Consider the following 22586-nt stretch of genomic DNA (forward strand, 5'->3'; position numbering starts at 1 on the left):
CCAGATATACCTCTGTGCTGAGTGGAACAGCTGTGTCTGGTGATGGGTGACAGCTGTCACCCAGGCTACTCCCATAAGGCGGCAGCGCCCTCTGGTGCCTGGAGCCCGCACTCCAGGCAGGGCGCCCTCTGGTGGTGGTGGGCCAGCAGTACCTCCTCTTCAGTGGCCCACACAACAGGACCCCCCCCTCAACGGGCGCCTCCTGGCGCACGACCGGGCTTGTCCGGATGGCGACGGTAGAAGTCGGCCAGGAGGGCCGGGTCCAGGATGAAACCCTTCTTCACCCAGGAGCGCTCCTCGGGTCCGTACCCCTCCCAGTCCACCAGATACTGAAAACCCCGGCCCATCCGACGGACATCAAGGAGCCGGCGGACAGTCCAAGCCGGTGCTCCGTCGATGATCCGGGCAGGAGGCGGCGCCGGACCCGGGGTGCAGAGGGGTGAGGTGTGAAGGGGCTTGATCCGGGAAACATGAGAAACTGGATGGATCCGCAGTGAGGCCGGAAGCTGGAGCCTCACTGCGGCGGGGTTGATGACCTTGAGGATCTTATACGGTCCGATGTACCGTTCTTGGAGTTTCGGTGAGTCAACCTGTAGAGGAATGTCCTTGGTGGACAACCAGACCTCCTGCCCAGGACGATACTTGGGGGCCGGGGCTCGCCGCCGGTCTGCATGTTTCTTCGCCCTCGTCCGGGCCTGCAACAAGGCAGAGCGGGTGGCACGCCACACCCGACGGCACTTCCGTAGGTGGGCCTGGACCGAGGGCACACCGACCTCTCCCTCAACCACCGGAAACAAGGGGGGCTGATACCCCAAGCACACCTCAAACGGGGAGAGGCCGGTGGCTGATGACACTTGGCTGTTGTGGGCGTACTCGATCCAGGCCAGGTGGGTACTCCAGGCCGTCGGGTGCGCGGCTGTCACACAGCGAAGTGTCTGCTCCAGTTCCTGATTCGCCCGCTCTGCCTGCCCGTTGGTCTGGGGGTGGTACCCAGACGAGAGGCTGACCGTGGCCCCCAGTTCCCGGCAGAAGCTCCTCCAGACGTGTGAGGTGAACTGGGGACCGCGATCGGAGACGATGTCTGATGGTATGCCATGCAGACGGACGACGTGGTGGACCAGGAGGTCCGCTGTCTCCTGGGCCGTTGGGAGCTTCGGGAGGGCCATGAAGTGGGCCGCCTTGGAGAAACGGTCCACTATCATGAAGACGACGGTGTTTCCCTGGGACGGCGGGAGACCCGTGACGAAGTCCAGACCGATGTGGGACCAGGGGCGATGAGGCACGGGCAGTGGCTGTAGCTGCCCTGAGGTCTTTCTGTGGTCGGCCTTGCCCCTGGTGCAGGTGGTACAGGCCTGGACGTAGTCCCGGACGTCAGCCTCCAGGGATGCCCACCAGAAGCGTTGCCGGACGACTGTCACGGTCCTTCGCACCCCTGGGTGACAGGAGAGCTTAGAACCGTGACAGAAGTCCAGGACTGCAGCCCTAGCCTCTGGTGGGACGTGTAGTCTGTTCTTTGGTCCGTTTCCGGGGTCCGGGACACGGGTCAGGGCCTCCCGGACGGTCTTCTCCACGTCCCAGGTGAGGGCGGCCACGATAGCGGACTCCGGGATGATGGGATCCGGGGGATCCGACGGTTCCGTTTTGACTTCGTCTTCGTGCACCCGGGACAATGCATCCGACCTCTGATTCTTGGTCCCGGGACGGTAGGTAATCCGGAAGTCAAAACGGCCAAAGAACAGTGACCAGCGGGCTTGCCTGGGGTTCAGCCGCTTGGCGGTCCTGATATACTCCAGGTTCCGATGGTCAGTGAAAACCGTGAATGGCACGGCTGTTCCCTCCAACAGATGTCTCCACTCTTCGAGGGCCTCTTTCACAGCAAGGAGTTCCCGATTGCCGACGTCATAGTTCCGTTCAGCGGGGGTCAACCTGCGAGAAAAATAGGCACACGGGTGAAGGACCTTATCGGTCTTCCCGCTCTGGGAGAGCACCGCTCCTATCCCTGAGTCCGAGGCATCCACTTCAACCACTAACTGGCGGCTAGGATCGGGCTGCACCAGAACTGGTGCAGACGAGAAGCGCCGTTTCAACTCCTTGAACGCGGCTTCGCACCGATCCGACCAGGTGAAGGGGACTTTTGGTGAGGTCAGGGCTGTCAGGGGGCTAACTACCTGACTATAGCCCTTAATGAACCTCCTGTAGAAATTAGCAAAACCGAGGAACTGTTGCAGCTTCCTACGGCTTGTAGGTTGGGGCCAATCTCTCACCGCCGCAACCTTGGCCGGATCAGGGGCGACGGAGTTAGAGGAGATTATAAACCCCAGGAAGGACAAAGAAGTGCGGTGGAATTCACACTTCTCGCCCTTCACAAACAGGCGGTTCTCCAACAACCGCTGCAGAACCTGACGGACATGCCGGACATGAGTCTCAGGATCCGGGGAAAAGATGAGTATATCGTCCAGATACACGAAGATGAACCGGTGCAGGAAGTCCCGCAAGACATCGTTTACCAACGCTTGGAAAGTCGCGGGAGCATTAGTGAGACCGAACGGCATGACCAGGTACTCAAAATGACCTAAGGGGGTGTTAAATGCCGTCTTCCATTCGTCTCCCTTCCGGATCCGAACCAAATGATACGCATTCCTAAGATCCAGCTTGGTGAAGATTTTGGCTCCATGCAAGGGGGTGAACACTGAATCCAACAAGGGCAACGGGTATCGGTTGCGAACCGTGATTTCGTTCAACCCCCTGTAATCAATGCATGGACGAAGCCCGCCATCTTTTTTACCCACAAAAAAGAAACCTGCACCCATCGGAGAGGTGGAATTCCGGATCAACCCGGCAGCTAATGAGTCCCGGATGTAGGTCTCCATCGATTCACGCTCCGGCCGTGAGAGGTTGTACAGCCTACTGGACGGGAACTCACTGCCTGGAACCAAATCAATGGCACAATCATACGGGCGGTGGGGAGGAAGCGTGAGAGCCAGATCCTTGCTGAACACGTCAGCGAGGTCATGGTACTCCGCCGGCACCGCCTTCAGATTGGGCGGGACTCGGACCTCCTCCTTAGCTTGGGAGCCGGGAGGAACCGAGGAACCTAGACACTCCCGATGGCAGGTTTCGCTCCACTGAACCACTACCCCGGACGGCCAATCGATCCGGGGATTGTGCTTTAGCATCCAGGGAAAACCCAAAACCACACGGGAGGTGGCCTGAGTCACAAAGAACTCGATCACCTCCCGGTGGTTACCTGACACCACCAGAGTTACTGGAGGTGTCTTATGCGTGATTGGTGGGAGTAGGGAGCCATCTAGCGCCCGAACCTGCACAGGCGAGGTAAGAGCCACCAGAGGGAGCCCTATCTCCCTGGCCCATCTACTGTCAAGCAGATTCCCCTCAGAGCCCGTGTCCACCAGTGCTGGGGCCTTCAGGGTTGAATCCTCAAACAGGATCGTGACTGGGAGTCGTGTAGCAATGTGGGTGTGTCCCACGTGAATGTTTTGGCCCACCCCTGGCCCAGTCTCTAGGGGTGGGCGTTTGGCGTTTGACCGCTCGGGGCAGTCTCTCACATGGTGCTCTATTGAACCACAAACAAGACACGCTCCGTGGGTCCATCTCCTCTGTGCATCTGGTGCCCTAAATGTTGCCCTACTCGTGTCCCTAGCTTCGTCAGTAGGGGGAGCTGTGACCCCACGGAGCGCAGGGGCTGTGGAGCGTGGGGAAGGCGGAGCTCGATCGGAACCGGAAGGGAGAGGGACGACGCGTGCCTGGCCACGCCCTTCGCCTCGTTCCCGACGGCGTTCTTCTAACCGGTTGTCGAGTCGTATGACCAGATCGATGAGCCCGTCTAAGTCCCGCGGTTCGTCCTTCGCCACCAGGTGCTCTTTTAGGACCAATGACAGTCCGTTTACAAAGGCGGCGCGGAGGGCAGTGCTATTCCAGCCGGATCTCGCCGCCGCGATGCGGAAGGCGACTGCATAGGCAGCTGCGCTCCGACGCCCCTGTCTCATTGACAGTAGCGCGGTTGAAGCGGACTCTCCTCTGTTGGGATGGTCGAACACCGTTCTGAGCTCCCGTACAAACCCAACGTATGTATGAAGGAGCCGTGAGTTCTGCTCCCAGAGCGCTGTAGCTCAAGCGCGTGCCTCCCCGCGAAGCAGATTTATTACATAAGCTACTTTGCTAGCATCAGTCGCGTACATCACGGGACGCTGTGCGAAGACGAGCGAACACTGCATCAGAAAATCCGCGCACGTCTCCACACAGCCTCCGTACGGTTCTGGAGGGCTTATGTATGCTTCTGGGGACGGAGGAAGGGACCGTTGAACGACCAGTGGAACGTCACTTTCACGCGCAGGGTCCTCGGGAGGGAGAGCCGCAGCGGCGCCCGAAGGGCGCGCCTCCACTTGTGCGGCGAGAGCCTCCACCCTGCGGTTTAGGAGAACGTGCTGCTCGGTCATTAAATCGATCCGAGAGGTGAAAGCGGTGAGGATCCACTGCAACTCACCGATTACCCCTCCCGAAGCCGCCGACGCGCCTTGGTCTTCCATTGGCCGTTCAACAGCCGGTTGACGCCCCTCGGGGTCCATGACGCTGGCCGAGATATCCTGTTGCGAAAGTGTAGGAACACGGACCCACAACAGGGGGCGCAATGAACGGACAATGGAGAAGGTAAATAACAAGGTTTACTATTGTGAAACGAGCACAATAAATACAACAATCACAATTTGGGGTCGAATCCGCTGGTGTCGTGTGGGCAGGCTCGAAGGTAGGAGACGTCCGTCTCAGTCGAACCGGAACCACCCAGATCTCCTCTGCCACCGAACCCTGGAAATACTGGAACCGCCAAGTCCCGAATTCCCAGGTGGCCACTGCCTCCGCTCGTCGGATCCGGTACTGCTGGCGGGAGAGAGCAACAACACACAGGTGTGGATGCGACCGCACCCAGTAACGGAGAGGGGAGAAGCCGCCTCCACCTCTTGTCAAAGTACAGCAGGAAGGTGAGTACTTATCCAAGCAATGAAGCTATCAGTAGTCAACAGTCCTGAAAAGGTTTAACAAGTTTAGCTGGTTGTTCAGAATATAAATGCAGAGAATATTACCTCAGTCTTAGGCGATATCTCGGCACTGAGGTGGAGACGCCGTCCTCCAGATATACCTCTGTGCTGAGTGGAACAGCTGTGTCTGGTGATGGGTGACAGCTGTCACCCAGGCTACTCCCATAAGGCGGCAGCGCCCTCTGGTGCCTGGAGCCCGCACTCCAGGCAGGGCGCCCTCTGGTGGTGGTGGGCCAGCAGTACCTCCTCTTCAGCGGCCCACACAACATTCTTCCTGGATAGTTCTTATGGCAACTGATCCAATCCCAAGCAAAGACTATTTATATATAAAAATGTATTTCCTAAAATGATACATTTTGGGTTTCAAATGAAATTTATGTAGCTTTTTACCCCTCGAAATCCTCAAAAAGCTTCTGCTTCGGGGGGCTTCGCTCCCCTGAGCCCCCTACGAGGGTGTTGCCCCTCGACCCCACCGGGGGCCCTGTGGCCCACTGGACCCCCAACTCAAGGATTTGAACCCCCCCTTTCACATTCCTATATACGGCCCTGCAATAAAGTATAAAATTACTAAAAAAATGTAAAAAGAAATAATAAAACAAAGCCATGGGATTTAAATTATGTTATCATTCATTCATCTGAAATAGAAATAGAAGTCAACATCCAAGTAGAAGTCAACATGTAGAAGTCTCATAAACTGTGATAAAAGGGACAGTTTCATCATTCCTTGAGTCCTGATCTAATATATTTATTTCATTGTCAGAACAATTTCAACATGTCAGCTTTGACGTCTCCATCATATCCTCTGCCCCCCTTAATGAAAGAAATTATGTGATTAATTCATCTGAACCTGGTATCAGAAATACACTTGTCACTTCATGTTTCAAAAATAATATGCTGCAGGGCTGAAATTTATGAAATTTACTGGAGCTGTTTTGCACTTGAAAAAACTGTCTCTTTGAGACATCGAGTCTGTAAAAGAAAACACAAAACAGAGTGAGTGCCGTTGCCACCACCAGCAGTGCTTCTTATAAACTGCACCAGTGCACTTATATTTTTTAGGGCAGTCATGTTGTCAGCTGTACTTGAAAAGTATCACTTCTCCACCTTTTCTTCTATGCACAAGTGGTTTGTGCTTTTGCCTATAATCATTCCAAAAAGCAACAGATTCAGGGTTATACGTCACAGTCAGGGGCATAAGTAGTTGGACAATGCTAAATTTTCTTGTAATTTTCATTTCATGGGGGCTGTTGCGTGGCACCCACTGCAATAGACAAAGTTACACTATCCCCAGTTTCTCCAATCACACCCACAGAAACCTAGAATTTCTTGAGAGTTGTCATGGATGTCTTGGTGGCTTTCCTCACTATATTCCTTACACAGTCATTTTTTATGAAACTGTCTATTCCAGACAGACCCTATCTCACGCCATTTCGTGATGACATCACAAAAGGAAATTAATGCATGCTTCGTGCTCCCGTCACAAAAATGTGGCAGTTTTTGAGACTGGAGCACAAATTAATTTTGTGACGGGAACACAAAATGCGGTCTAACGTGCGTGGGTTGGGGGGTGTTGGTGGTGTCTATGTGGTTTATGGTTAGGGATAGGGGAATGGGTAGGGTTATAAATAGTAAAATTTAAAAACCGCATCATGAAAGTCCATAATGTTTCAAGTGGTGCTACAATTACTTTTAGACATCAACTGCTTCAGAATAATCAATCAATCAATCAATTTTATTTATATAGCGCCAAATCACAACAAACAGTTGCCCCAAGGCGCTTTATATTGTAAGGCAAGGCCATACAATAATTCTGTAAAAACCCCAACGGTCAAAACGACCCCCTGTGAGCAAGCACTTGGCGACAGTGGGAAGGAAAAAAAGAAGAAGAATCAGAATCGCTTTGATTTGATGGCCTGTGGAAAGAAACTGTTCCTGTGTCTGGCTGTTTTGACGTACAGAGCTCTGTGATGTTGACCAGAGGGGAGGAGTTTAAACAGTGTGTGGCCAGCTCGCTTCCTGGTCCTGGACCAGTATAAGTCCTGGATGGAGGGCAAGTTGGCTCCAATGATTTTTTATGCAGACCTGACAGTTCATTGAAGTCTGTGCTTGTCATGTTTGGGAAACCAAAATGAGATGGAGATGCACAGGACAGACTGGATGATGGAAGTGTAAAAAGATGACAAACAGTTCCTGGGACAGGTTGAACTTCCTGAGCTGCTTCCTCTGCTGAGCCTTTTTCCTGATGGAGTCTATGTGGGAGTTCCACTTCAGATCCCGGGAGATGGTGGTTCCCAGGAACTGGAAAGTGTCCACAATAGACACAGTGTTGTTGAGGATGGAGAGGAGCAGGGGGTGATGGGGAGTTTCTCCTGAAGTCCACTATCATTTCCACAATCTTGAGCAAGTTCAGCTTCAAGTTGTTCTGACCACACCAAAGGACCAAAGATTCCACTTCCTGTTTGTATGCAGCCTCATCACCATCCTGGATGAGACCAATGATGGTGGTGCCCTCCGCAAACTTCAGGAGTATAACAAAGGAGTTCCCTGAGGTGCAGTCATTCTTATAAAGGGAGAAGAGCAGTGGGGAGAGCACACACCCCTGAGGGGTGCCAGTGCTGAGTGTATGTGTGCTGCATGTGATGCTCTCTAGCCTCACCTGCTGTGTTCTATCAGTCAGGAAGTTGAAAATCCACAGAGGTGGGAGCTGGCACAGAGATGTTGGAGAATTTTTGGTGGAGAATGTCTGAAGTCCATGAACAGGATCCTCACATACGTCTCTGCCGAGTCCAGGTGTTGCAGGATGTAATGCAGACCCATGTTGACTGCATCCTCAACTGACCTGTTTGCCCGGTAGGCAAACTGCAGGGGGTCCAGCAGGGGTCCTGTGATGTCCTTCAGGTGGCTCAACACCACCCGTTCAAAAGACTTCATGACTACAGATGTCAGAGTGACAGGCCTGTAGTCATTTAGTCCTGTTATGGGGGGTTTCTTTGGGACTTGGTTGATAGTGGAGCATTTGAAGCAGGAGGGGACCTCGCACAGAGATATGTTGAAAATCTGGGTGAAGACAGGGGCCAGCTGCTCAGCACAGGCTCTCAGACATGAGGGAGAGACACCATCAAGTCCTGGAGCCTTCTTGATCTTTCGTCTGCGAAACTGCTTTCATACTTCCTCTTTGCAGATTGTTAGTGTGGGTGGGGTTGCAGAGGGGAGGGGGAAAGAGGTGTCCAGGGGGCAGTTAGTCCACTGTTGTTGGGGTCTGGTGTAAAACAGGTTCAACTCCTCAAGCCAGTCGAGGGTTCTCCACAGGTTGGGGGATGGTCTCCTGTGGTTGGTTGCATTGTCCCAGGATCATTGGCTGAGAATTGTGTTTTCAGCCTATCAGAGTAGCTCCTCTTTGCTATTCTGGTCTCCTTTGTAAGCATGTTTCTGGCCTTCTGGTACTGCAGCCTGTCTCCACTTCTAAACACCCTTTCACACCAGGCCCACTTTGAGTTGCATCCACGTGGCGTTGTCATGATGATGTAGCTCAACACCACAACACCGTGACGGACGCAAAGGACGAAGTGAATCGGATGCCAAAAATGAAACATGTTTAATTTTTTTCTGCACCGAGCACAGGAAGCAGAATGGAAGTGGTTTCAACGCACGTCAGGGCAAAGCAACGGTACTGTGACTGGAATCCACACCCTCACAATACAACGTTACCCGATGCCAATTTATAATTCCTGCTGTGTTCCATTGTTCCCGAAGTATAAATCACGCTCTGGTCTTTCTCCTGAGATCAGCAATAACACCTTGTCAACTCAAATTTCCACTGACAATGAAATGATCTATGAAAGAACAGTAACCAAAAACCTTTACTCTGGTAGGTATACACAACACAAGTAGCTGTATTCTTAGAGAAACAGTACAAATTTTCATTAATAATATATTTATCCAAAGCTTTGGTACAATAGGAATTACGACTAAAATCTACATCATTACATACAGTATTAATGTCATTTAAAACTGCATTGTACTCAACAATGTTATGACCAGGATGATTATCATCGCAGGGCATGTATACATACACTAGCAAAAGCTTGTTTTGACCAGTATCTACAATGACAGCACAAAAATGACTAGAGTCATGATATATTGGCGTAACCTTGGCATTAATATTGGTTTTCCAAACAATCATTACACCGCCATAAGGTCTACCCCTCAAACACTGGTTCTCCTTCATGGCACTAGCACCATGTGTGACTACATTATCCCCAAGTTGGTCAAACCAACCAAATTGGCTCTTAAAGAGACCATGTTCTTGCACCATTAAAAAAAACACACATTTTGAGAACAAATCTTGTAAAAACATAAGTCGTGCTGAATCAGCATATTCACAGTTATAGCTGATGAAAGTCAGCTTATCTATTGTGAGGTGAGGTGTTACTGGTCATTGTCAGTTCTATCTATTCTCTCATTTGCATCAGTACGAAGCCTCCATCACTGGACCTTGACGCCACATGGCCACACCTAAGGACAGAACACCTCATCTTTGTCAACAATATCAGCAGACAACCATTTTGCGTTAACATTAGAAGTCAGTATCAGATCAAAGTTTCTCACAACATTATCACTGATGAACTTCTTGAAATCAGCATCATTAGTCTGAGGTAACACTCTTGATACGAAAAAGTCACGTTTTGGTGGTGGAGCACCATGGACGACGTCATTCTGCACACTACACTGGATAGTACGCTTTCTCCCACGAAGTGGGGAGTTGCTATCCCTGTTGTTGCCATGGTTATTATTGCTGCAATTATTGTTGCCTTTGTAATTGTTGCCCCGCTTATTGTTACCCTGGATGTTGCTGCCACGATTACTGTTGCCCTGGCTGTTGACCAACTAAGCCACCACGACTGACTAGGAACGTTGTTCCCACCAGAGGAACCAACATGGCCACCACCAAGCGTTGGCTGAACCACCCGGGGTATGACTGACCAGCAGTAGTTTCACCAGTCACCAGGACAGACACTTGACTGACTGCACCATCACCTCCCGTCTCATCAGCAGCAGCAGCAGGACCACGACTGCTAGACTTGTCATCTCTCAATACAGGAACTTCAGTATCCTCATCATTGCTGTGAAAATGCACCACCACCAGTCATCTCCTTTCTGCCATTAGGAAAAAGGAGGCCATTTCAGCAAAAGTGGGATTAGGTGGGGTGAACCTCTCCCGCAACAGGGCATCATGAGTCTTCACATCATTCATAACAGCCTCTACGTTATCACCATGTCTAAGTGTTTTCACCACATTCTCACTGAGATTATTCTCTAGTTTCCTGCATTTTTCCTCAAGCACAAGGATTCTCTGCAAAACAGCAAAGTTATCAACATCCTTAGGATCACAGTTTGGCAAATTCTGTAGGTCCATAGCAAGAAAATTTGTGGATATTTTGTTGTGATGAAGCTCAAACATTGCACTCACTATATCATCAAAAGTCACATCAGCTTTCATCTTATCTTGACCATTATGCCGCTGCTTCAGCTTTGTTGACAGTTTGTCACCATAATGCTCGTTGTGCACATCACGGGCGTGCATGATGACATTTTCACAAAAACATCTTCCAACCACTTCCATTATATTTTTCTTAACACATCTCTTCACATGACATTACAAAAATGTTAAGAGTTCATTCTGGATATATAAGGCAGGCTCACCCACTGAAGTATCACCAATCTGTGGCATCCTTGCAGCGTCACTATTGAGAGATAACTAAAGAAACTCACTAAGACGTGGGTAGAGAGTTTCAGTGCATTCCTTGAAGCCGCCGAAATGTTTCTCCAGTCCCAACAAGGCATGTGGAAATCTCTCCAAACCTCTTCAGCCTGCTAACCTCCCCAGTTAGCAGGCCAAGCTAACTCAGCTAGCTTTGCAGGCCTCAGGCAGATTAGTCAGAGATAAAATGCCAAGAAACATTTTAAACTCCAGTTTGAATCAAGGTTTGAAATTTGCTGTAAAGCGCTTTGATGATGAAACACTGGACAAAAGTGCTCATTTTGATTCAGCGCTAAAAGTTTAACAAAAAAACAGGATCCAGGTTGATCAATATGGCATCCTCTGCTCAGCTGCTCTGTGATGTAGGATGAAAAATTCTATTTAATCCTGTGCACAGTTAAAAGAAAAAAACTAGCTGGCTGCAGGCGGTTCCTTGATCTACCCTCAAATTCTCTCATAATTGTGTTAAATAAAGGGCAAAAAAAGAGGCATAAGTCCTGCTCACAAACTGATTGCCAGAGACAGGACATGTCCACATCAAGTATAACTCCAGACATCTCCACATTTATTCATGGATGGTTTGTTCGTGCGTGCGTACACAGCTTGCGGTCAAAGGGCAGTTAGACTACCTGCAGATCCTCATCTGTGTTCTCACTTCCTCTCTGGCCCCCTGCTGCGTGCACCTGATGCAGACATTCTTGCGTCGTCATAATGCTGCATGAAGCAACGCGAAGCAGGCCCGGGGTGAAAGGGGCTTAAGCCTCCTCCTTGGCCTGGCAGAGCTGCTTCACTTTCCATGTAAACCAAGGTTTGTTGTTGCTGTATGTGTAGAAGGTTTTGGTTTGCACACACAGGTCCTCACAAATACGGATGTAAGATGTCACAGTGCTATAAAGTCCATGAATGTCTGTATATGCAGCTTCAAAGATGCTCCAGTGTGTGCAGTCAAAACAGGCCTGTAGCTCCTGCCTTGACTTATCTGCCCACTTCTTTACCTTCTTCACTCCAGGCTTTGCAGCTTAATTTCTGCCTGTAGGTAGGAATGAGGTGGATCAGACAGTGATCATGGGGAACAAAGCAATACACATCCTTTTTTAGCAGTGGTCAAGAATGTTTGCGTCCCTGGTGGGACATGTGATGTGCTGTCTGTATTTGCGGAGTTCCTGGCTGAGATTTGTTGTTAAATGCCACCAGAATGATGACCAGGGAGTCTGGATACTTCCTCTTTACATCTGTGATCTGGTCAGGGAGCAGCTGTTGCACCTCCGTTACACACACCTGAGGTGGAATGTGAACACCGACAAGCACAAACGAGGAGAACTCACAGAATAATGCAATGAATAGAACAGCGACAGTTTATGAGAAAAGTTTCCAGCTGAGGGCTGCACATCCTCTTCAACACTGTGACATCTGCACACCAACCTTTGTTTATATAAAAGCATGTTCCACCTCTTGTCTTCCCAGAGAGCTCTCTTATGTAGTCTGTGTGCAGCAGCTGAACGCCAGGCAGGTGCAAAGCATTGTCGTGGATACGTTCAATGAGCTAGCTTTCAGTGAAACACAATGCGGCGGATCTGCCAAAGTCTGAGTTTTTCCTGTTGAGGAGCAGCAATTCATCCATGTTGTCGACAAAGAGTGTACTTTGGCGAGCTTAAAGGATGGGAGTGCAGAGCACAGCCCCTGCCGTCTCAGTCTCATGAGCGCTCCTGCTTGTTTCCCCCACTGGCATCTCCTGTAAACTCCATACCGAGCCGCTGCTCCTCCAACCAAAACATCTGTAAAACTGGTTCCGTGAAACCCAGCAAAAGCATTCCAACAGATGACAGCCCAATGTTTATGAGCTCTTCCCTGGTGTAAGAGACCAAAGAAGGAGAGCAGAATGCAAAAACCACAAAATGCAGAGGTATGAGGTAGTGCAGTACCATGGTAGCCATCTGCAGCGCCATCTTGAAAATTATTTTATCTTCTGTCTTCATGGGTTTGACATTTCTAAAGTAGTCATTTCATCTGCATTTACATTTGTCATAATGCATTTGTTAATAATGTCTTAAAATACCTGAAACACAGCTTATGTATATGTAGAATTATTAGAGTTAAATGCATACAAAAAACCGCTCTTGCAATCATCATGAAAAACAATTCCCACGGCATGCAAAGAAGACATGAGAAACAATCCAGATGGCCTTTATGTATTTGTTTCTGACATTCCCGGGTTTGGTTTTGATTTGCAGGACCACCTGTATGTCAGCCTGTAGCGTGACAGATACCTCCTCGCTGTAGAGCATTATCATTTAATCTGAACTTCAAGTGATGAAAGCTTCTGTCACAGAAGCTGTGCACATGGACGTAACCATCTCCTGTCCGTCTGCTGTCTGTGCTTCCTCTCAGATTGACAGGCCGCTGTCACAGGCATCAGTTTCACACCACTAAACACTGTGCAGCCCAGATACTGCAACACCACCAGCTAATACTCATCAGACTGCTTGGAAATGTGACCAGTCAAAATACAAACAGGGAAAGAGTCACATCTGTCCTTAAAACTACTTGTGAAGGCTTCCAAGAGCCAGACGACGCAATGATCTCGCCTTCAACTGCTGGGAGTGAAAAGGTAAAAGATTCAAACATTATTGCATTCTGTCTTTTAGAAATTCGATTTTTTTTAGTACACATTTGAAGTCATTCTTAACGACTGGATGATTAATAACATGTGACGAGAAGTTTTCCTCGCCTTAATGAGAAGAACCACCTTTGAGAAAATGAATGAGCAACAGAAGAACTTTGAAGCAAAATAATGAAACACAAAAAACAACCCTAAAACACTTATCTCAACAAAAAACAAAGGTAATGCCAATTTGACCTGCAGCTTCACAGCTTCTTTTTCTTCTTTTTTTTAACAGCAGAAAGTCTCATCTCTGTAAAACATGATGGGTAATAGTCTCTCAAAGACCAAGAGAGTCTTTCTCATTATCCACGGATCCTGTGTGAAGCAGATTCTATGACTACTCCTGGACGGGATGCTAGTACGGTGTAGGTAACCCTCAGCCAAGGCTGCTAACCATTAAAAACTGGGTGGACTGGGACCATATATGGATATACACAGGTAGCATGACTGGGAATCAAACCCAGACCTACATATGGGTGGCCCAACTTCTTATCCTAATGAGCTATCTGCTCTATAGCAGTGATTCTGGGAGAAATACATAACAGGAGATGGAGCCACAACAGGGGGTATAAAAATCTAAATGATGACTGAAACCCAACTCACAATGTTGGGCTTGATTAAAAAAGTTTCTCACATTAATGAGCCATTTGTTAACATATACAAATGGTTCACTGACTGTTTTCACAGTTCTGTCCCTCTTCACAATTTCTGTCCTTTTCATATCAGAATTTTGCTGTTATTTGGGTCCAAAACATTTCAAATAATACAGAACAGATTGTGATTAAATGTTTGGGAGAGATGGTCTTAGGATAAAGGAAAAGCTGATTAAAACAATTCTTTCTCTGACATTGTGAGTCTGGGTGATTTTTTTTTTCATGAACCTTGTACAGATTGAGTGGTTTGGAATTAATTTTTTGTGGTACAGTATATTTGGAACAAGCGTCTTGGTTTGGGAAAGCTTAATACCTTTGCACGTCATCTGTCAATGCGTACGTATGTGTGTCCATCATATGTCACCTTTCATTTCAACAACGTTGACCATGTGATTTGCTGCACTTACTGGGGCTGATCCTGTCACTTTTCATCAACTTTCATTTCTGCACCACCAGCACTCTAGCTCTGGAGCGCAATGGATAAAATTTAGAGGTGTGTTTACATATGCAAATTATGAAGTGTATATTTGATTGCCAAACATCTGGTACCACTAAATTTCTGTGTCTGTGCAGTCTGCTTTTAGAAAATATCATTCCACAGAGATGGCTCTCACTAAAGTGGTGAATGATCTTCTGCTTACAATGGATTCGGACACCACTATGGTTCTGTTGCTGTTATATCTCAGTGCTGCATTTGATACAGTGGATTATCATATTCTACTTGATAGGCTGGAAAATCATTTTGGGATTACTGGGAGTGCCCTTGCATGACTGACGTCATACTTGACCAGTCACTCTCACTGTGTTTTGTACAGTAACACTACCTCTAACAGTGACACGAAATTTGGGGTTCCACAGGGGTATGTCTTAGGCCCCCTGCTTTTCTCTCTTTATATAGCACCCCTTGGGCACATATTGCGGCGCTTTCGGATTACCTTTCACTGCTATGCAGATGATACTCAGTTATACATGCCGATAACTGCTGGTAATCTCGTTCACATAAAATCCTTAGAAGACTGCCTTGCAGCAGTGAGAAGTTCGATGTCTAGAAACGCCCTACTTTTAAACTCTGATAAGACTGAAATGATGGTTCTTGGTCCAGTGAGACATCGGCATCAATTTGACCAGTTAACGCTCAGCCTAGGTTCGTGTGTCATACATCACACTGACAAAGTGAGGAACCTTGGGGTAATTTTTGATCCTTCGTTGCCCTTAGGCCTCCACATTAGAAATATTACTAGGACTGCTTTCTTCCACCTGCGAAATATAGCGAAGATTCGTCCCATCCTGTCTATGGCTGATGCTGAGGCCCTAATCCATGCGTTCATCTCTTCTAGATTGGACTACTGCAATGTTCTATTTTCTGGTTTACCTCAGTCTAGCATTAGGGGTCTCCAAATGGTTCAAAATAATGCAGCCAGACTTTTGAAACAAAGCAGAAAGTACAACCACATTACACCCATTTTGGCATCCCTTCACTGGCTTTCTGTCCCAGTGAGATCAGATTTTAAGGTTCTGTTACTAACCTATAAAATTATTCATGGACTGGCACCTTCCTACCTAGCTGACCTAATTAAACCTTACGTACCGGCCCGGGCTTTATGTTCTCAGGGTGCAGGACTACTTTGTGTCCCTAAGGTGAATAAGAAGTCTGCGGGTCACAGAGCTTTCTCTTATCGTGCCCCTGTTCTGTGGAATGATCTCCCTGCGTCAATAAAACAGTCAGATTCTGTGGAGATTTTCAAGTCCAGACTTAAGACTCACTTATTTTCCCTTTCATATGGCTAGCATACTGGTACAGTTTTGTTTTACGCTTTTTACTCTTTTAATTCATTTATTAGTAAATGGAGCGGGCCGCGGCCTCAACTTTACCTAAATTCTGGGTGTTTTAGTGAAATTTTAGGGCTAGTGGCCGGCAATCACCTTAGTATTTCTTCTGTTTTTCTTGTTGTTTAATGCTGGCAAATTATACAGTATTTTTTGTCTTTCTGATGCCTGATTCTGTTTTTTTCTCTCTGTTTAAGGTGCAGCTCCATCCAGAGATGGGAGTTGTATTTGTGTTGGCGACCCTCCTGTCCTGTGCACCAATAGCATTTCTTGTATATTCGTCCATGAATTGTTCTGTGAATTGTTCTGTAATTTATGTTTGTAGCATGGCCCAAGCAGAGGGTCACCCCTTTGAATATGATCTGCTTGAGGTTTCTTCCTCAGAGGGAGTTTTTCCTTACCACTGTTGCTCTGGGGGTTGGTAAGGCTAGACCTTACCTGTGTGAAGCGCTTTGAGGCAACTCTGTTGTAATTTGGTGCTATAGAAATGAAAATAAAGTGAAATTAAATTGAAATTGAATTTCTTGGATCAACCTAAGTTTAATGCATTTTATGGCAACAATTTCTGCTACACCAGATTTTCTGCCATATTGGAGGTTATGGAAAAGTGTAAGAAAAAATTTACAGACAAATTTTGTACAGTGTTCAAAAACCCAGCACGGTTAATCTTCAGACTAAGCCTCATAAGTCTATGTAAATGGCTATTTGATTTTTCAAAGTACTCAGTCACAGCCAACTGAATTTTGTGGTGAAGCTACCAAACAAGAGATGAGGTTATGCCTGTGCAAGTCTTTGATGTATGGAAACTACACTTGGTAAATGGGCTCAAGACATCATTGTGAGGAAGCAAAAAAAGGAGGTAATTTAACTGACCTATCTGTCTCTGTCTACCCATCTACCATCTATCTGACTGATCTGTCTGTCGCTAACTCTCTATCCATCCATCTATCTGACAGACCGAACAGTCCATGTATCATCCATCCATCTATCCGACAGACCAAACACTGTATGTATCCATCCATCCATCTATCTGTCAGACCGAACAGTCCATCCATCTATCCAACAGACCGAACAGTCCATCCATCTGACAGAACGAACAGTCTATCTATCCATCCATCTATCCGACTGACCAAACAGACTATCTATCCATCCATCTATCCGACCGACCAGTCTATCCATCCATCCATCTATCTGACCGACCAGTCTGTTTATCTGTCTGTCTGACCAACCGACCTGTCTGTCTATCTATCTACCATCTATCCGACTGACCTGTCTGTCTCTCACTCTCTATTCCACACGACCGAACAGTCTACCAATCCATCCATCTATGCCACCTACCGAACAGTCTATCCATCCATCCGACTGAACGTACTGTCTGTCCATCTATCTATCTATCTATCTATCTATCTATCTATCTATCTATCTATCTATCTATCTATCTATCTATCTATCTATCTATCTATCTATCTATCTATCTATCTATCTATCTATCTATCTATCTATCTATCTATCTATCTATCTATCTATCTATCTATCTATCTATCTATCTATCTATCTATCTATCTATCTATCTATCTATCTATCTATCTATCTATCTATCTATCTATCTATCTATCTATCTATCTGACCAACCTGTCTGTATGTCTACTTATCTACTAATCAACCAGTCTTTGTACGTACCTATGTACGTACCTACCTATCCACCAACCTCTATTTGACATAAAATAATAAAGTATTATTTTACAACAATAACTCTGAAACCAAATAAAACTTCAGTCAAATTTCACAGTTTTGTTTTTTGTTTTGCATGGACTCAAGCCAATACACTTTTATTCCACTTTACTCCAATAAATGACAACACTGAATTATCACATCATTATCATCATTTTCCTCTTCAAAGGAGTTCAATCCATCCTTGGGGTATGCTTCTTCCTGACAGGCAAGACTCTGTCGAGCTGCAAGTCTGATTTCACCATCATCATGTGTCTTATCTGTTGCTTGTTGAGCTCCAGTAGTTTCTCAAACCTAATCCATTTTAATGACCTTGCGTCAAACAGAGGCTGTTTTTGCGGTTCCTCACATCCCCATAAAATACTTTATTACAAGTTATCAAAGGCCCTTAAAATGACAGAGGGATCGATGAGTATCCTCACTTTATCCTTTCAACTTTAACAGGCAGTGTTACAACAGAACACAGCCAAGGTGACAAACTGTAAAACCCTTCTGAGTCTCAGCTGGAGGAGCTGACAAATCCTTTGTTGGAAAAGAGGAACAATATGACTTACGCTATGTACTGCTCTGTCTTGTTGAATTTCTTGGCAAGGTACTTGGCCGAGGCTTTACTTGGTATCTTGACAAAGGACATCTCTTTACCATAACGTGTCAGATTGCACGGTGTCTCGCACACACAGTAGTCATTGTCTCTCTCGACGAGAAAATCTGAAAAAGTAGAGAAGGAGCAGAGAGAAGCAGGGGAGAGGGTAAAGGAGATAAGGTTTGGGCACAGAGATGTTTTGCCACTAAAGCATGATAAACAAACAAAGCCAGCAGGGTGAAAAGCATCAATGAAAATGTGTGAAAAGAAATCGCAAGGTGACACCCCAGAGACCCTTGTATGATACACAGAAGACATAAACAAAGCAGCTGCAGTGGAAGGCAGCACGTGAGCTGCTGGCAAAAGATTTCCTGTCATTATGAACATATGCAACAGGCAAGAAAAGTCTGAGATGTGCCAACGGATGGAGAGAGGAGCAAGTCTAAAAAGAAGGAGGGAGTGTGCCAGGCGTCAGGTTTAGTATGTGAGAACACCTGCCATCAGGATGACGGAAGACTATTATCTGTTATCAGTGGGACACACGCACCCACACACACACATATATACACACACACTCGCCTGCAGCATGCTGTTATCTCCTTACCCAAGGCAGGATCTGCACACTCTTTGTACTGCTCCGGGGTACAGTACGGGGCATCTCCTAAACAAAGACAGAAGAAACAATATTCTCAGGCTAAACAAAACGGGATGAGGGGATCAAAGTGTGACAAGATATTGGACCAGATGCATAAAACTCAGCATACATCCAAGCCTGAATATATCTGTGTGTAAAAAGGCAGAAATATGCGATATGCAATATGCATACACATGGCCATGATCAAAAGGTTCAAAGGCTTGACTTTCTAGTGCAACACTTGCTTCTATTGAACCAGTGACCAAGGTGCCAAAGGGAGCTTGGCTTCCTGTGATAAGGCATACCCTAAAAATGACATTTGTTAAATTTTGGGGGAGGTGTCTTTAAAAATGTCAAAAATATGCTATTTTGCTATGTATTTCTAGATTTCTGTTTCATCATCATCTTGGATTATACATAAAATTAGTCTATTTAATGCATAATTCATGCGTGAGGGTGATATATCCCAAATTCACTTTCACAAATATACCGACATGGATGCAATTCTTACGATCACCAATGAAGTGTGACGCTCCTGGTGGCAGCATTGGATTATATGTGATGGGTGTTGCTGACTAAGATCCAGGCTTTTACTGACTTCAAGAGCTCTCATTTATCAATCGTTCATATGCTCAGGTTTGTGCTTATGTCATATGTACGAACATTTCTGTGCAAAGTGTAGAATTTATCAACTTATACATAGCAATGTGTGCATACACAGTTTTTACAATGCAAACACACAGCATCTAGTGGTAGAACTGGGAAACTGCAACCAGAAAACATTGCAGCAATCACAACATACGACCTCATCCACAAGCGTTCTTTATTTTCTCAAGTTATTAAGTGTGCACAATTAGTTATTATGTTGAGTTGGAAACAGAGGTGTAGGCTAATTGGTGTCAAAACCTACAAAATACACCTTTCTTTTGACCATCAACAAACATCTCGATCTCCACCAGCAAATGCAAGGCATGAAGCAAATAGGTTCCCTCCAATTTTATATTAAAATGTGCCACATTATTTTAGCGTCTCAAATATCTTTTGGAGAGGTTTTTGTCTTAATAAAGACAGCAGCAGTACAGTCACATCACAGGAGGAGAAATAATTCTGGGACAACTCTAATAATAAATATTGTATACCTATTCTGTTAATTGGAAGGTTTTATGCTGGTTCTTGTTAAAATAATGTTCATAGGTACTTGTCATGTCTAAATTAACTAACATGTGACCCCAGTGAATGGTCGTTAGGAATGGTTATTTCAACATTACTTTTGGACTCATCTTCGCCAATTAGCGTTGCCACTTGTTGCATTTTTTATTTTGGTCATCTGTCTGCTGTGACCACACACAACACCTCAATCTCAATTTCATAAAAGTTGATTTTCTCTCTTGTTCTGTTATTCCAGTGAGGAACACAAGCAACAAACAGATGTCTTATTACCACATAAGGTTAAAACTGGAAGGCCTTTGGTATTTTTTTTTTAAGATTTAAGTCTTAAAAAGAGTGTTCTTTGACACACTTTAATTTTATTCCTGGTCATTTAAATAAGGGACTCATCATATGCTGTTAGTGGCACAATGGTTTAGTGGTTAGCAATCATGCTTCACAGCAAGAAGGTTGTGCGGTCGGTTGTCATTATGATTTAAAAAGAGTAAACACAGTTGTGTGACAACAACTGGCTTCACACAACCACTGACCCTGAGCCTGGTTGTGCTGGAGGTTTCTTCCTGTTAAAAGGGAGTTTTTCCTTCCCACTGTCGCCAAGTGCTTGCTCACAGGGGGTCGTTTTGACTGTTGGGGTTTTTCCATAAATATTGTATAGATTAAATTGTAGATTAAATTGGTCCTATACAGCAAATGCCAAGTGCAATCACTGCACAAACACAAAGTGAAAATAGCTGAGTTTTCCCAATCCAGTGGGCTGTGAAAATATCTGGTTTTCTGCAGTCATCGACAAAATGTCATCTGTTCTTCATGAATCGTTTTTGTCACTGCAATTTGGGACCGCACCACCGCAAGAGCCACAAATAACAACAGTGGAAAATCAGCGCAGAAGTACATATTTGTTTCCAGCTGTGCCACTGAGTCAGAGGTGCGTTTAGCTCCTACCGGGCATGTGGACCATTCGGCAGTTACAGTTCTCCACCAGGTAGCGCGTCTCACAGTCGATGCGGCAGGCTGTGATGCTGTAAGTATTGAAGAAGTCCGAGTCCATTGGAGCGGCCTTGCAGTCTCCCCACGGTGGAGGCAGGTAGGTCAACTGAGAGTGAGACAGAAGCAGCACGGCAGAACCATTTCAACAATAAAGCACACTACCTTGGGAAAATGTTGCTCTGCTCCCTGGCAATGCAGTAATTTGACCTTGTAGCTCCTGTCAATATGTACGCTGATGAAAAACTTGCAGCTCTATATATGAAGTCGTTACACATTTTTATTGTGTTGGCACGGGCATTGAATCTCATTCTTCCACCGCAGAGACTAAACTGAGTGGTGATTACTGAGGGAGCTCATTCTCCTACGCCTCTTCTATTCCTAGACTCCTTCTGTTACGCTTACTTTTCACCAAATAAAAACATCTAACCGTATCAACTGTGTAGCACAGCTGTGAGAATCAAAAGTTACACTGTAAACAGCTTTTCCACTGGGAAAACCATCACACTGCTGCATGTCACTTTCTTTCATTTGAACCATAAAACCTAATTTAGATTCACTTTAAAAACTCAAACATACTTGCTTAAATTACACAAGTGCATAGATATGACATGCATCATGTTTTTTGGACATCCTCCAAAAATAACACGACAGCTGTAATAATCATACCGAACATCAGGATGATGTAGCTGGCAGGCATAAAGAAGTATAAGCATGTAAGCAGAAGAAAATACTCGCCTGGAACAACAACAAATAAAAGATAATAAGAAAAGTGATGAAAATAGAAGAGGTCCATCACAGGTCCTGGGGCCCACTGGTACCAATGCTTATCCCCAGATGCCATAGCATGAAGTGGATGAAAGTCTGCTTTTGTTCAGGCTGCATGTTTATATGTTTACCTATTTATATATTATATAATATATATCATATAATCATACAGTGGGGTAAAAAAGTATTTAGTCAGTCCCTGACTGTGCAAGTTCTCCTACTTAGAAAGATGAGAGGTCTGTAATTTTCAACACAGGTACACTTCAACTGTGAGAGACAAAATGAGAAAAACAAAATCCAGCAAATCACACTGTAGGATTTTTAAATAATTTATTTGTAAATTATGGTGGAAAATAAGTATTTGGTCAATAACAAAAGTTCAACTCAATACTTTGTAACATAATCTTTGTTGGCAATGACAGAGGTCAAACGTTTCCTGTAAGTCTTCACCAGGTTTGCACACACTGTAGCTGGTATTTTGGCCCATTCCTCCATGCAGATCTCCTCTAGAGCAATGATGTTTTGGGGCTGTCGCTGAGCAACATGGACGTTCAACTCCCTCAACAAATTTTCTATGGGGTTGAGGTCTGGAGACTGGCTTGGCCACTCCAGAACCTTGAAATGCTTTTTACGGAGCCATTAATTCGTTGCCCGAGCGGTGTGTTTGAGATCATTGTCATGCTGGAAGACCCAGCCATGTTGCATCTTCAATGCTCTCACTTATGGAAGGAGGTTTTGGCTTAAAATCTCATGATACATGGC

At 46.0% G+C, this 22586-nt stretch overlaps 1 protein-coding gene across 3 annotated transcripts in view; it reads right to left on the reverse strand.

Annotated features, from left to right (window-relative positions):
- The window catches only part of asic1b (acid-sensing (proton-gated) ion channel 1b), an 856126-nt gene that overhangs the window by 24139 nt on the left and 809401 nt on the right, over positions 1-22586 (reverse strand). For all 3 annotated transcript variants that reach the window (XM_034166038.1, XM_034166036.1, XM_034166037.1), the window contains 3 exons: positions 21015-21165; positions 18876-18932; positions 18243-18396 (listed from right to left, as the gene is read on the reverse strand). In XM_034166038.1, the coding sequence (XP_034021929.1) occupies positions 18243-18396; positions 18876-18932; positions 21015-21165 (362 nt within the window). The remainder of the gene's footprint in view (positions 1-18242; positions 18397-18875; positions 18933-21014; positions 21166-22586) is intronic.

The sequence above is a fragment of the Thalassophryne amazonica genome, chromosome 3, assembly GCF_902500255.1.
Source record: "Thalassophryne amazonica chromosome 3, fThaAma1.1, whole genome shotgun sequence".
Lineage (NCBI taxonomy): Eukaryota > Metazoa > Chordata > Actinopteri > Batrachoidiformes > Batrachoididae > Thalassophryne > Thalassophryne amazonica.